Source organism: Paramormyrops kingsleyae, chromosome 16, assembly GCF_048594095.1.
Source record: "Paramormyrops kingsleyae isolate MSU_618 chromosome 16, PKINGS_0.4, whole genome shotgun sequence".
Taxonomy (NCBI): Eukaryota; Metazoa; Chordata; class Actinopteri; order Osteoglossiformes; family Mormyridae; genus Paramormyrops; species Paramormyrops kingsleyae.
Window position 1 is genome coordinate 30,716,465 of NC_132812.1, and position 16,709 is coordinate 30,733,173.

Sequence of the window (16,709 nt, forward strand, 5' to 3'; positions counted from 1 at the left end):
ATGTGTTTTAAAGAATTACTTTGTGTTTAGTGTGACTATACAGCGGGAACAAGTGACAGAAACGTCTATAATGAACAAGGAAAGGCACGCCAAACTCACAGACTTACACAGCAGCACGGAGGGAACTGAGAGGCAGAAAAATGGCTGAATTATTGGCTTTTCCCTTAACAGAAGGAGGTGGAGGATCCACATCACATGGGGGACGTCGTATCACGCTCATCACACCCGTAGTCATGGCCAGACGCAACATCACACGCAAAATTCCACAAAACACATCGTCAGAAGCTGACAACTTAATCGAGGCTTCTCCGGTATCCTCTCTGAAAAGCCACCTCATGAGCCTCAATTTGTCTTACAGCTAAATTAATTAGCGTTGATTGAGCTGTAACAAAAATGTAGAGAATCGCATCAGTTAATAGTTACAAACTGTTACACGCATAGGGTTAAATAAGATTTTTTTACATAAATATATACAATATATAATTATGTAAAATAAATATATTCCATTAAATGTATATGGTTCATTTACATGGTTATTCCCTCAAAAACAGAGCAATTCAGTATTATGCCTAATTGTGATCAAGCAATTATTCTGTTAATTACTCAGGGTCTGTGGGCTTTCCAGAAATCATTAAATAAAGAATTACAGAACTCAAAATAATTTTAACTGTACTGTGAATTTCATATTGGTACCAGTGCATAGATATATAATAGTGATTAAGCCAGTATCTGATTTTTCATACCATCCAGAAATGATACCACGGTATGTATTTCACGGTATTTTTAAAAGCATTGTATTCCAGCATTTTGAAATCATACAGAATGCCAAAATTTCAAAATACCATGGTACACCAAAAATACCACAGTCTACCCTAAATACAGCAGTATACTGTATCACTGTAATACTGCCCATGCTTAACTGATATATCATCTAAAAGTAATCATTTCATCATAATTTATTAAGAGTTCAGCTGGAGCAAAAACCCAGTGACAAACACTCGTGAAGAGCATGTTTGACGAACTCTGCAACAATTAGAGATATACCAACAAACAGGCAAAAATTCTGTTCAACTGATATATTTGTAACGGTCTCTCCAGTGAAACCCAGCTCTGCTCTAAAGCCATCTGGTGAATGTCACAACCTCATGAGAATGTGACAAATGATAACATGGCTACAAGACTGACCAGTAATAAAACTTTATGGATCAAGCAATTTCATCGACAGAAGTCTTTTGTTATCACAATGGTTGAACATGATCGTCAGTGTTTGCAATGTTGAATAAAACCCAAGATTTAAGCTTCTTGGACCTATACATACCTCAAAACTGAAGGCAGTATGTTTAATGCATATTCAACTTAAAAAAGTACAAAAAGACTTTGTGTAGTAAACATTCTGTCAGGCATCTGTATAGACAGCTTAGATACTGTAAGCCCTAAGGAGTATTGGCACTGAAAGAAACATCACACATCTCCCTAAGGCTCACAGGTTTCATCTTTCAGACCTTCAAAAAAGTTCACCTGTGATGCAAGTCACACTGGTGAAAAAAACAGCTGAGGTCTATACCTGGAGGAGTGTAGATCTTCTCTCTTGAGGTCTGAACTTCTCTCTAAGCCAGGCTTGGGCAAACACCACCCCATGGGCAACATCGGGCACACACAGCAATTTTACTGGCCCTTGAGTCCATGAAAATTAAAAAAAAGTTGAACATAAAAAAAATGCACTAGTTCTATTGTTTTCTGCATGTATTTCAAAAGAAAAGGCTGGGACCCCCCCCCCCCCCACAGATAATAACAGCTCATGCCTGAAGGACAGTGTCAGCTATGGTTATGATATCCGCATTACTCCATTAAGCCAATGGGACAATCCTTGGCTTGGGCATCATACTTGAACCTGAACCTCCAGGCAAAAATGCCTGTGCTTAAAGAGCCTGAACGTCTTACCTGAAGGACAGGATGAGTGCAGGCATTTGCTCATGAAAGTACAACATTACTAGCAGGTGTCACTGACATACTCCTGAGGTCCGTGCTGGCTGCACCATGTCAGCAACACGTCCCGGTCAGAGGTGCCACACGCCTCCGAATCATGCAGCTGCAGTGTCGTCTCCTTCAGACCGATGAGCTGCATGCACAGCACGTGTGATCTTGGGGAGTCACAGTAAATGCGCAGGATCTCCCTCCAGGGGCAGATTCAAGAGCTGGTGCGGCGAACCCATGCAAAGGTCAGACTGCGTTCTGTGCTGTTACTATGCAGATTTTGGGGAAAACAGGTTCCCCTCCCCCCCACAACAGACTAACAACCAAAGCAGAGGAATGCAAAGGAACGTTCTACAACCCATACAGACATCTACTTTGAAACTCACAGTGTCAGTGAGGTAATTCCCCATCAAAGTTACTCTACAACAGAATTTTCCATTAATCTGTTACTTATTTTCACATCTAAACATTAAGAATTACATTAAGTTGGAAAACTATACTTGAGCAAAATTCTGTCATTTGCTTTTTAGTTTTGAGCAGATGCCATGTAGACACAAGTTGCTTATCGGATATGTTGAATCTTTAGGCTCAAGGATTGTAATACTTCGTACACTTTCAAATGCAGAGTTACACATAACATTTATACTGAATTATCCATCCAACCATTTTCTGTACCCACTTGTCCCATTCAGAGCCGTGGAGGTTTGAAGCCCATCCTTGAAGACAGGGAAGGAACAGGACACCAACCCATCACGGGGCACACACACCTATGGGCAACTTAGTAAGTCCAATTCACCTTAGCAGGTTTTTGGACTGTGGGGGGAAACCTAGTACCCGGAGAAAAACCCCACAGCAAAGAACACATAATTAGCAAGCTTATTTTAAGATTATTCCCCATTTTGTACAGGTGCCTTATGGAATGAGAGAAACTCGCAGGTAACTCAGTGTTCTCAGTACATGTCATAGCAACATGAATGATGACATCACTCATCACTCCCTTTCATCACATGGAGTCTGGAGAACATACATGCTATACTCAGGAAATGGAGAGGGTTTGTAAAAGGAGAAATAAAGATTATCATTATATCTTTAACTCCCCACCCAATCACGGGGCATTGTCACCCCTTCTGTACGTCTACAATTCTGTCTAATATTCAACGTCAATGTCAATTTTCTCCACAACCTTCAAACAAGGGCACAAGGCGCTATTTCACATTTTGAATAATATTTTTTCTTTCCCCTCTTAAAAATGTATCCAGGTAACACAGTCACATTTATGTCTGCATGTTCATCTACACGCACACATGACATGTGTGTGACCTTGCCAGCACTAATACTGAATGTTCATGTGCCCCAGTCAAGCAGCGTGAAGTAAGATTCATGAATATTCTGCACACGTTTACCCGCTGTGCCGAAAAATGTCTCCACCCATAACCACGTAACAGGAAGTCAAAATGAGACGGTATGTTAATTCCACAGCACGTTACGTTTAATGAACATTAAGACCTTGAAATACCATAAAATGTTTAAACTGAAACACTATCTCAGTGAACATCAACGAGCTGTCCTGGCATTCTTTATCATTTTTCATATTTTACCCCTATGAAAAAAATCATAAAAAAATCTGGTCACTAGTTTATTCTATGATCTCTTTGTTCTGTCGTAGTGCTGGTAGATGTGGTGAAACATGCATTTAGACCCCGCTGGAGAGGTCTTGGTGACTAAAAGCCACCAGAAGCTGCATTCCAAATCTCTCTGTGATGTTAAAGCAGGGCACAATGAGAGCGAGCCTCTGGAATGTTAAGTCTTGCCGGGGGGGGGGGGGGCTGCCATCTCTGCTCTCTCCTCCCCACACGCTCTGCTGCATCCCCAGCAAGTCCGTGCCGCCCTACGGAAGGCGGCTCTACGCCGAGGCGCTACGTTATTTAACTGCGCTTCCTGGCAACAGTGAATATTTGTCTTCGATTCGCCACTGTGGTTAAAGCCCTGCCTTACCTGCCCGGGTATGGGCTGTGCCCTTCTTGGCGGCCCCCACCTTAACAAAATGCTTGAAGGGAAGGTGTTCAGCCCCCCTATGCTCCGCCCCCCCCCCTGGCCCCATGAAGCTGGGTTTGCTCCAATAAACAGGGAATGGCCAGACCAGGGAGTGTGTAGTGCTGAAAACCCAGTGCATCTCAAGAGCACACTCTGCATCTTCTCCCTGACAACCACCCCCCCACCCCCCACCTCCAGCGCACCGCATCAGCGTCACGTTGCTTCCAAGGGACTCAAGCGTGGCACACTGCCAGGCACGTGATGTCAGAGTCACACGGGAGGCTCTGCTCGTCGTTCCCCCCAAGCGTGGCGGGGCGGGGGGGGGGGGGGGCTGAAGGTAGCCACGGTGGCCCATCTCTGCGGCATTCCTCGCCGGCATTCCTCTGGCACATCTAACTGTGCTCTTCGGGGGCCGCGTGTGGCTGATGTTGACTGAGAAATGAGTCACGGAGGAAAGGAGGCGGGGCCAAACGGCTACAGCGGACCCAGCTGATGAATGGGGCTTGGAGGAGAACATTCACATGCTGAAGTCACGTCACATACATCTGAGGTTGCCATATCCTTATATTTATTACATCACTCAGGTATATTCTCTTTGTCTCAGAGACACATGATTTATTCTTCTTAATAAGTGAGTGCTTACTGTTGCTAGGAATAGTAGTTAGTTATCCATCTACTGTAGGTTGGTTGAAGATATTTTATATCAGCTGTTAATATGGATTAATTTGGTGTTAACTGTGTTTTTTAATCTCCTGACATAGAAATATCAGACCAGAATGGCAGCTCAACTCCTTGTGCTCTTAAGGTCCTAAGGTCCTATCTATTCATTCGAAAAATCTAGAAAACAGCAGCCCGACTTCATAGTCTCATTTGCTGCCTGCACTGTTTGATTTGCATCTAAACACCTTCACATTTGCATCAATCCTGAGAGAGAGTAAGTGTGTAAAAAAGTGAAAATGGAAATGAACCAAGCGAGACTTGTGTGGCACCAGGAAAGTGTGCCACAGACACAGGCTGGGAAATAGCAGGGCTTGTAATTCTGCTTCTGCACTGCAAAAGGCTGCTATTAATCAGTGAGAGGAAGACAAGCGAAGAGCTGCCGTGGACGATGGAGCCCAGGCTAATGAGGACACGGATTCTCCCTGGCTGTAGATAGAGTCTGAGAGGCGCGGCTTTGCGGCGAATCGCAGAGAGCCTGTCAGAGGGGGCGCTGTTGCTTTATCAGCCCGGCTGCGGAGCGAGCCGCTATTTCTGTGTGCAGTGTTTGACCTAATTGTGTCAGCATCCCGCCCCAAACGCTGCTGAAATCTGGAGTGTAAACACAGCCCTGGTGGGAGAGACACAGCCGGAGGTTTCGCTGGGTTACGCTCATGTTGTGGTGCTGCTGTTAGCACGGTGGAAAAGCAGCCGTCAGACCCGGAAGGACACTGATTCGTATTTCCTATCTCTTGCGTTTCCTGTGTAATTGACTTTTATAAGAACCTCTGACAGGGAGGGCAGGATTACATACTAACATTAAACAATTTAGGAATCTCAATGCCAAGACAGCAGAGAAGAAGGTAGCCCTTCACTGAGTCTGAGTCACAGAGGGAATCCCTGGCAGAATGGCTTCGAATGGTCCCAGGATGGAGAAGCACGGAGATTCCCACGGAAAAGGTGGATAACAGGAACCAGAGCTGAGTAGAACATTAACAACAGATAGGGGCCTTTAGAACTGCAAAAATCTTTGTGGAAGCAGGTAACACATTTAAAAGCAGACCAACAGATCATTAATTCATTTCTTAGTCAACAATTTTACCAAAGGAAAAAAACCCTCATAATACCATAAGGAGTGTGTTAAATCGATCTGGGTAAAATTCCTCATCTGCAGTACAACAGCTGTACCCAGATGAGATTCCACCCAACAGCTACGAGAATAAAAGCCCAGGTACCTAACCATCATGCCACATAACAGTGTGAGCCATTAAATATTTTCCAACATGTTTATTTATTGTTCTTTTTTTTTTAGTGTAAGCGATTAATTGTCAACACACCACAATGAAATGTGTCCTCTGCATTTAGCCCATATGTGACATAGCAGCACGCAGCTAATTCAGCGCCCGGGGAGCAGTGCTTGGGGACAGTACCTTGCACAGGGATTCAAACCAGCACCCCTTCACTCACAAATGCGCTTCCTGAATCGTTCGGCCACCACTGACCATATTGACACCAAAATCATGAATTAACACAATACTTTTTGTCTCCCCAGTGTCGCACATATTTCCTCACATGGTACCAATTTACAATAAGCTTCCCTTTCACCACTTACAAATGTACTATTATAATTATATTAGAAATTAAACACAAAATGCTGAAGTAAGGACTGATACATTAAGCATTTTCCATACTAAAAACAAAACAGTGCCAAAGGCAGTTTGCTTGTTTTGGCTCTAAAACCAGACACAAAAAGTCTAGTAATTTCACAGAGAGGTACAATCAGACTTCCTAATTACTAGATGCAAGATATTGGACCACGTTGTTTCGTTCCCTAAATAACTGGTTACTGGAAAATAAACATGCACAACACTGTTTGGTAGGTGGATTACTGTCAGACTGTCAGATACAAGAAAAGGCTCCCTGACAGACTCAACATAAGAAGCAAATATACCTTATATCTAATCTATCCCTACAGTACGGTTAATTAAGGGGGAGGGGGTCAGTTGACCTCACTGTTTTTGAATACACAGTTGTCTCCGGGCACCACAATCAGATCCTCAAAGTGCTGCTTCTCTTCTGGCTGTTTTAACATGCCCTACCTCACCAAACTCAGCGACGGCAAGCAGGTCACACCTTCTCAGGCAGGAGGCTAAGTCATTATATAACGCGGTTTCTCAAGAACTGCTGTGAAGGACGATAAATATTAGCTACAGGGGGAGATAATGCAGATGTTTGGGAACGGGGAGAACTCGGGTGTCGGAGGCAAATCGAGCCCGGCTGTTTCACGAGCGTCTCTGCACTGCCTGCCTGGGCATATGCAGCCCCCAGTCGCCCAAAGACACCTCATGCCTGAATCCCTGCTTCCATAAGTCACCAGACAGATTATAACGAAGACATGGAAAAAAAAAAACACCACGAAGATACACAGCCATACGCTGTGCCTATGGTGACAATAATGACCACTGAATTTAGCTGATTCCAAAGGGGGGCTTCTTGTCAGTCATACATTCCCTGACGTTAATAACGAGTCGTAACACAACACACAAAACCATATAGTGCCTGTATGAAGCTGACCTACAGCTTTCCAGTGAAACCAGTTTGCAGGCGTTTCCCAGGCGACATAGAAGAGATAAGTGCTTATGCGAGAAATAATTAGAGACGTCCTGAATTATCACCAGGAGGACTTTTGAATATTGCCGAAACAGTCCCACGGTATCTCACAGCCCCGGCTCATCTTAATTAAAATAAAACCCCGACGTAGCCTTTCGTCCCACTGAATCTCCTCGACAGGTTTTGCAAACCTCATTTGTATGCCCAAGATCCGCACACGCCATAATAAACCTCGGCAAGCTGTTCGTCACTTATGTCTTGTCCGTATGATGTCGGGCTGTGAAGGGAAAGCGGGCAGCTGGAAACCGAAATGATTTATCAACGGGCGAAATCATTTAACGATACATCCCGTTAATCTTCCCGGGTTCTGTGTTTCATACACGCAACATACCTGACTGCGGCACACCGGCTCTGCGAGGACAAGAGCCTCCTTAGGATTTTTTACATGTTCCCTAAAATTGCTTATATATTTATTTGCGCAAAGAAACATGATGATTAGTAGTTTGATAAGAATTGTTATGCTTTGATATATATCCATCATAGATATGAAAAACGTAGACATAGCATGCATTTATGCGAAATTATGCAAAATAATATCAAGGTGTTTTTTTTTAATCGAAACACGACATTTTTGCAAATGTGACACGGTGGTAGGATTTAGGGGCCCGGGCGCGTGCAGCCTAATAAGACTTAACTTGGTGAATAGAGGGGATCAGAGCGCTCTACTGTCAACCTGTTTTGACGATCGACGCAGTCCCATATGGCTGGCCTAAAATAAATCACACACACCTATTTACCTCTGACATTCTACAATTTTACTACTAGCTATATCTGCCAATGAATAACGTATAATATACAGCTATAATTGTGATGGACTGTCCATTCATCTTTTTACGGCGATAAATAAAAATGTTATTAGCATTATAACAAATAATGGCACGTAGATATAATGACTTGGCCTCGACCAAGTAGACTGCATCACATAACTAACTAGGGGGGACACAGCTAAATGTGCAGTGACATATATTTAATTAAACGAAGAAAGCACTCCGCACCTGCAAACACGGGTTTGTTTATTCATAAGAAAATAGTAAGCTTGACTAATAAAGGTAAATGGGGCATCGGCGCTTGTCATGCGGTCTACACACCCCCATCTCTAGAGGGAAAATAGCTGTTCAGCAAACTATAATAATAATAATAATACATAGTAATAATAATAATAATTGTCATGCTATATTTTCGTTAAGTATTGAGTTAAATAACACGCTCATTAGATTTCCCCGTATTAAGAATATTTTAAGAGACAGGTGAACGGATTGAGCTGCTTGACCAAGTATTTCTCCAACATTAAGACCCCTCCAGGGTAATCCCAATCAACAGATGAATATTTCGCAATTTTTCAGAGAGCACGTCACAATATAAACTTGTTTTTTGTCTGATAGTAAGAATGACGCACGATGGTTATACTATAGGGGGAATGAAAACTGACTACTCACGCACTGCCTCTTGTTTGGGGTCCAGTCCGTTCGCTGTTTGCTGGATTCGTGCGATTTTGTTTTGCAGGACCCAAACTCTCTGGTTCGTGGATATTATCTCGGTCTCCAGCTCCTGGAAGAGGGAGCACGCCTGCCTGGCCAGGTCCGAGAGCTGCCTCAAGGTCCGCGAAAGCGCTACGCTGCTGATGTAGCTCAGATCCTCGAAAATCAAGCCGTCATCATTAGGGATAGGGTGCCTGCACAGCAACTGAGGCTCCACGATCCTTTTTGCGAATGGCATCTTGAATATAAAAAATAATAATAATAAATCCCCCCAGGTATAACCAAATCCAAAAAACAGCAATTAACGGTATTTTCCTGTTCAGTCAAAAAAATCCCAAAGTCAGTTTAAAATCCTCCATCCCTTTACCCTCCTATGGGAAAAAATCACGCTGTTACAGAGTACCGCAGCCTGCCGTCAGTCTTGGTTTATAGCCGCTCCTCGGACCATCAGCTGCATATCGGTTGGTTTTTCCCCCAATGCAATAAAGTGGAGGTGGATTAAAAAAAAATGTTGTCGTAAAAACCCGGCATGGGACGTCGGCGTGTTTACGGATCTGGAGCGACGTTGTGTTCATTCAACAGAAAACCAGGAGTCGATAAAGGGCGATTGCTGGGCGGAAGTCAGTGAAAAACATGGCAAGGCTTTAAAAAGAACATTGTTTAGTAGATTCTTATCTATTCTGATTTGAAAGACAAGGAGGGTTTCCGTATGAAAACGAAAGGAAACAGTGACGATTATCACATGCGTATTTGGCTCCATAGAAATAAGCACCCGGAACACAGTAAGGAGGGCAGGGCGGCGGATTTCTACAAGCTCGGGGTGTAGACTCACAAATCTCGCATGCAATATGTGTCAAAATATGTGTCTTTTACACTATATGTTGAGAATATCTAAAACGGGATTGTGTTATACTCGGCTCCACATTCGTAAAGTATTCGGTCACTTATATTTCGTAGTACTGGAAAACAGTTGTTCCCGGTTAATTGTTTTACATGATTGCTTGGATTTTGTGGCATAATTACCACATCCATGTATATAAATGATACAGTATATGAAGAATGCGTAGTGACCATGTTCGGACTTGCTTAAAATAGTTTAAGAAGCTATAGGACAAACACACATTGATATCTGAAATGTGTTACATTTCAAAATACATTTTTAAAGGGTGCGACACAACGTACAAAAACAATAGTTGTACGTTTAACTAAATGCAGTAACTTTTGTTAGCTATATTTAAGATTTATTTGAACAATTTGTAAACCCATTGTAAAGTATGCAAAATTGATCTCACAGTGCCCGATGCGCCATCTAGAGGTTATTACTTGAAATGACAAATCTTGGTAATATCGGGATTGTTCAGCTGTGACAGGCGAATTTTTTTTAACATTTATTTATACAAAGCAATGTAGAAATGGATCAGAGTGCAGGGGCAGCCAGATTCATGGAACAACTTGGATTTGGGGCTTTGCTTAAGGTCCAAAGTTGATATGACTACTTGGTTGATTTCAACCTTCGTGATATGGGCACAGATCCTTAACCCATTGAGCTGCACACCCAAATGATAACAGGGAAGGAAATGTTCTCAGTAATATGCGCTGCAGGTAGGAACACAAATGAGTTTAATAAACAAACATTACTGGAGAAGATGTCAGCAATCACAATGAACATAAACTTCTCCAAGTTCTGCCCTCAGGGAGATGGTTCCTGTCCATCAGAACCACCACCTCTAGACACAAGAACAGCTGCTCCCCAACAGCAGCCGCCCTGCTCAACCCCTGTAACACAATCTATCTCAGGACTATTGCACATCCGCACTTTACTTTATTTTTCTTTATTTATTCACAACACATAATTTTCATGCTTGTCTTTATAACTTAACCTTATTCCTTTGCCATAGGTTTTGTTTTAGCTTAGTTTAGCTGAGTTTAGCTTTAATTTTTTAATCTAAATTTATGTGTACGAAGAGCAAATACACCACATCAAATTCTTTGTATGCATGCATATTTGGCTAGTAAAACTGATTCTGATTCTGAATTAGGTGTGGTTGAAATGTGTGCCAAGAGATAAAATCCTTTAGAAAGACTAAAAAAATACACAAGCTGAGAAGAGCTATTATGTTAGTAAGTCATGTGCTTCATATAAAGCAAAATGAAGCATACCATTGCTTCCGTAATACAGAAGCCATTAAGAGCCATTTCTGACATCACTGAATGGGAGCAGACAGTCTGCTTGCTGGGAATGTGCTGCTTCAGGCATCAATCCAAGGTTCTGCTGACAATTGAAACTCTGGTCATTGTGGCTGAATGCTGGGTGACGCTCGGAGAGAGCACCGCTGAACTCTCCCTGAACTTTGTGACACGTGTCCCTCTCTCTGCCTACTGCACCTCCAGGAGTTTGTGGTACCTTGTAACTTTTTCTGTGAGAGACATTCTGCTAAATCCAGCCAGCACCATATAATGCATTTCCACGGAAATCTCTCCTTAAGAGTTACTATATACCAGGACTGCAAACACCTGATTGAAATTGACCTAATTTACAGATGGGGTGAAAATAATTTCCTAACTGCCACAGCCATGACAAACAATTTGGGGGGGAAAAAAAATAAATGGCCTTATTTTAGTTGAACAGGAATACCTAAAGGCAGACTTCTTTGAAGCGTATTCAGAGCAGTCGGTACCTCGGAAATTAGCTGAACTCAGAATGAACCCTCTCGTTATCTACCTTGTACGATACTGGAGCCTGTTTACACTCTTCTTTGTGAGCATCTGATGGGCAGGATGAGGATAGACTGGGGATGGTCTCTTAAATTGCTTATGGACCCGTGAGCATGGTACACCTAGGGAAGAAAAATATGAATCGGAAAACAGCTCCGCAGTCAGGATTTGGTATTTACAGAAGACCCAGTATTTGAGCCTCTTAGAGAGAATGGTCTCTGGGGGAAATCTGGATATGGTGCCTTATTAATTATTGATTAAATATATTCCAAACAAAAGTCAGCCTTCAAAATGAATTGCTAAACATGGTCCGAATTTATTAAAATGCACAACAGGCCCACAGCACTAAGTCCTGAATCCTGGTGTACCAGGAAGAGCATTTGTACCTTTTGTATCTGATGTTGGGCTGTACTGGGCAGGACGGAGGTGCCGGACAGCAGTGTTTAATCAAGCCATGTGTTTTATTTAAAAACACGACATAAAAATGGATCACAGGCTCTTTAATTCACAAATTTGAAAACAATAGAAAATAAACTCAGAAGATAACTCAAACCTCGAAGAAACACAGGATCTCCAAGTGCTTCTTCCAATATCCTTTCTGCACCCACCCAGCTGACCTCACCGTAAAACCCCATCGATGTCAGTTCATTTACTCAGTGCCGGCTGAGTTTCAATAACTAGATTCTGCAAGCACAAGGCAGTTGAAAAACCACCACAGAAGCACGAAAGGCTACAAATCCAGACCGATGCCATCGCTCTGTCTCCCTCCAGCTCACACCTTACCAACACTCTGTTACGTTCAAGATTGCCAACGTGCGCAGTTCTGCTGTGGTCAGCAGAATGAGAGCCAATGCACAATAAATGGCAATTTTGAGTGTTCAACTGTTCCTCTTTGAGACTGTAATCCAGAAAAACCTCCACAAAAAAAAACAAAATTCAGAAAACAATTTCAACTTAACTTGGTCTCTGCTGGAAACCGTCTCAGATTCACGTAATTGCCACTGTTACTCCAAAGATACACACTTCACAAGGAGAGCCCATTGGTCCAAACCTAACTGGGAATCACATAAAATAATGCTCTTTATTATAAAACATTTAAAATGTTATATATCACAGAAATATATAAATATATACAATCATTTACAGGAATCTAAAAAGGAAAAATTGAGACATGAAAAGTCTTCCTGATGAAGTACAGTCTGCATCTGTACTTATACTGGAAGGACAAGTACTTTCAAAAGACCTATGATTTTCATAGCAGACACCATATACTACAGTGAAAATAATGAATGTACTTACAATTTCCCATAAAGCATCCATAAATATTAATAAGTACTTCTTAGATATATTTATTAGATTTAGAGTTCCAGCACCATTTTAAAGACCTAGCTGTAGTCGTCCTGTTGCACCAAGTCGATATTTTGCTTTTATTTTGTAAAATGCCATTTAACTCAAGCTCAACCCAAAGGACAGTATGATCCCTGTTTAAACACCCCATCAAATGGCTCTTTAATTTCCTGTTTATTATTTTAAAGAAAGTAATTTTTCGGTTTAGGTCACCACAACTTTTAAATGTTGCATAATCTTTATGATGCATAATCGGGTAAATAGTTATTTTATTTCCATGCCAAAATGATGTGTCATTCTTTAATATTTTTTTCCAAGCTGCTCAATCTGGAGTATAATTTTGCAGAAAAAAATAAACAGACATTAGACAGGAATTATAACAATTGGTTCAGATGTAACAGCTGCAAGTTTTGAACAATGCTGGTCTTCATCCTGCAACTTTGTTTATGCATAAAAAGAGATAAAAAAGGTAGATTTGGGAGTGCAGAAAATGACAATCAGGAGTTAAGATATTGCGCTTTCAATGAAACAAACATGTCAAACCATTGACAAGATGGACAAATGAGTATCCAGCCAGCATGACATGCAAAACCATGGACTGAAAATAAACATACCTTCATAGATGTAAGTGTTGCAGAATCAGTGCTCTCAGAAGTCATTCAGAGATGAGATACATATATATTAAACATCATAAACTGACAAAGGACAGGAAGTGTCCATACATGCAAGAGAAACTGCAGTCTCACTTTCCTTATATTTATTGAGTATTCAGCAGCATAAGTTTGAGTAGAAGTAAGTAATATCTGGATACCTTTAAATTTCTCTCACTTATATCTATAAAAATAGTCACTGAGGGAATCAAGCACAGTGACGCAATGAGTCGTGTTGTTGCTTTATACCTTCACGGTGGGGGGGTTCGAATCCCATTCATGGAGTTTCTTGCATGTTCTCCATTTGCTGCCCAGGTTTCCTATGGCTTCCTTCCACGGTCTTCAGACGTGGAATTAGGTGGACAGACATTTCTAAATTCCCACAGTATGTGACAGTTTGTGTGTGTGATCTGCAAAGGACTGACATCCCTTCCAGGACGTACCCCCATCCATTGTCCTGTGCTTTCCGTAAGTCAGCCCCCCCCCCCCCCCCCCCCCCCAATCTTGACTAAATAAATGCTTGGGAGATGGATGGATGGATGGATGATAGTGTAAGAAATAATTTTTCTACTAACAGGAAATATCTTTAAAAAAAAAAGTAGTCCAACACCCAGACACAAAATAATAAAAATCCTACTACTATGCTATAAAAACACAAGCATACTTTAAATATAAATAAAAGAAAATGATAAATGCACTGTATATTTAAACCATATCTGAATATTCTATTGTAGAGATGATGAAGTTGATGACAGACATTTAGAGCTGATTCTGATTAGATGCTGACAGCTGATTCTTTTTATGTCTTTAGATGTACAGTCACATCTGCCAGTGAGCTGAGGGGGCTGAACATCACTCAGCCCAAGTCACACAAGACCTCGTGCAGCTGCCAAAAGTTTGTTTGCCATTCGGCTTAAGGATCCTCTGAGGTGAAGTGGTCACCGAAAATGGGGGGAAAAAGGCATCCTGACCGGTTTCTGCACCGCGCTTATTGGCACGGATCCGCCGCTGTGGGCCATTTCACGCCACGCGTGGTTAGGATAGGCGGCTCGGTCCTTCAGCCGGTCAGACAAAGGCGATTGGTCGCAGGGTTTCCAGCTGGGCCTCCAAGGAGATCCTCTCCTGATGCACCTCCTGAAGAGGAACCATTAGAGGGACCTTGAAGTCAGCTAATAAGGAGGCGCTGCAGGAGGAATGAAATTACAGTGCTGTGCAGGGGTGCTTCATATGTGTGAGGTTCAGACAGCCAATTCCGCAGGGCTGACTGACAGGAACTAACAGGGGCGGGGGGGGGTGGGGGTGGTTAGGCCTCTGTCTGAGTCCCATCCTCGGCAGAATAGTTACATCCCTGTGCTCCCACCTCCAGCCTCACTCTCAACTGTGTATTTGTGTGTGTGTTTGTCTCAAAAAAGGAAAGCAAGATAGTATGCAAAACTTCATTTCAAAGCTGGGAACTGGTCCTTTAAGCCAGTGTTTCTGAACCCGGTCCTCAGGGACCCCCAGACAGTACACATTTTTGCTCCCTCCCAGCTCCCAGTAGGGAGGCAGCACATGGGCTCTCTGGGAGGATTTGAGAAACACTGCTTTACACTGACTGTCAGAGACAGAAGAGTGAAGTTGGGGCAGCTGGGGCTCTCTCACTACCAGCTTCATCACACTTCATAGTCAATCTGGGCAGAAAAATACTTAAGGACTTAAAAAGGAAGCCATTTCCTTTGTGAGGATTTAGGGTGCTGTCGTGCATGTGGTTATTTCACTGCTGCATGATGTTCTTTCTGTGAGGTGTTTCAGGTGTGAACTGAAATGAAAACTATGGCAGCCCCCCACCCTGAGGCAGCCCCCGCACCCTGAGGCAGCCCCCCCACCCTGAGGCAGCCCCCCACCCTGAGGTGTCTGCCATGCTGGCCTTCCCACTACCGAAACAGACATAGCACAGACTCAACGCTGGCTTTCTCAGAACTCAGAGGAATAACGAAAATAATTAACTTCCTCGAGTCATACACTGTCCCTCCGGAGCCTGAATACATACCATTCAAGTTATTCAATCATGCTGTGTTTCAGTCTGAAATCTACCTTAGACTCTGAACAATTAATAGATAGATTTTTACAAGGGGTTAGTGCCAGTGCTTCAAACAAACAAGGGTGTGAGTTTGACATGTGTTTCTGGGGAGACACACAGGAGACCCACAACACAGGGCAGATGCTAATGCAGAAAGTGCACACACACAGAGTGTGCACACACACACACACAGAGTGTGCACACACATACACACACAGAGCAATGCACACACACACACACACACACACACACAGTGTGCACACACACACACACACACACACAGAGTGTGCACACACACACAGAGTGTGCACACACACATACACACACACAGAGCGTGCACACACGCACACACACAGAGCGTGCACACACACACACACACACACATGCACAGTAGACAGATACACAGAGCAGTGACCTTGAGCTTTTGCTGGAGCTCACTGTTGATCCTTGCCAGTACCGCATTGGTTTCTTTGTTCTTACGGATAGCTGTCTGGATGTCTTTCTTCTGCCTGTTGGGCAGCCTGCTGACAGGGAGAGAAGAGGCAGAGAGCAGTGAGAACTGTCCACTCCTGAGGCAGCCAATATCTGTCCACTCCCGAGGCAGCCCTTAAATGTCCATTCATAAGGCAACCCTTAACTGTGGACTCCTGAGACAGCCCTTAAATACCCATTCCTAAGGCAGCCCTTAACTGTCCACTCAAAAGGCAAACCTTAAATGCCCATTCATAAGGCAGCCCTTAACTGTCGACTCCTGAGGCAGCCCTTAACTGTCCACTCAAAAGGCAGTCCTGAAGACATTGAACTTTAATAACACCAAACCACTATCCCCCCAAGGTAAATAAAAATAAAGAAAGTTGCACTAACTGTGTAGTTGCACACATTGTCCAACGTACAGGGGTTCATGAAATGCTTTCCAGAAAAACCTGAAACTTTTGGGCAACTCTAGTACTGACTCTGCAGATTTTAGCAGACTGCTGTTAAAACACCGGAGTGTTTTGAGAGTGTAACTAGTGAAAGACATGATACAGGTTAGGTTTTCTCACCCCGCTCTCTGGCCATTATTCCGCTGAGTGGCAGAGAGCTGGG

General features: G+C 42.9%; 2 protein-coding genes across 9 annotated transcripts in view; both read right to left on the minus strand.

Annotated features, from left to right (window-relative positions):
* The window catches only part of LOC111850264 (actin remodeling regulator NHS-like), an 84,960-nt gene extending 75,346 nt beyond the window's left edge, over positions 1 to 9,614 (minus strand). For 4 of the 6 annotated variants that reach the window (XM_072700340.1, XM_023823975.2, XM_023823976.2 and 1 more), the window contains exon 1: positions 8,811 to 9,612. In XM_072700340.1, coding sequence (XP_072556441.1) covers positions 8,811 to 9,090 — 280 coding nt within the window. In that variant the 5' untranslated portion in view covers positions 9,091 to 9,612. Of the gene's footprint in view, positions 1 to 8,810 lie in introns of all 6 variants that reach the window. The other 2 variants (XM_023823977.2, XM_072700341.1) reach the window with 2 other exon arrangements.
* Positions 9,615 to 14,073: 4,459 nt separating this feature from the next.
* LOC111850272 (ralBP1-associated Eps domain-containing protein 2-like) overlaps positions 14,074 to 16,709 on the minus strand; it is a 34,794-nt gene continuing 32,158 nt past the window's right edge. For 2 of the 3 annotated variants that reach the window (XM_072700345.1, XM_023823993.2), the window contains 2 exons: positions 16,039 to 16,147; positions 14,074 to 14,698 (listed from right to left, as the gene is read on the minus strand). In XM_072700345.1, coding sequence (XP_072556446.1) covers positions 14,630 to 14,698; positions 16,039 to 16,147 — 178 coding nt within the window. In that variant the 3' untranslated portion in view covers positions 14,074 to 14,629. The remainder of the gene's footprint in view (positions 14,699 to 16,038; positions 16,148 to 16,709) is intronic. The other variant, XM_072700344.1, reaches the window with a different exon arrangement.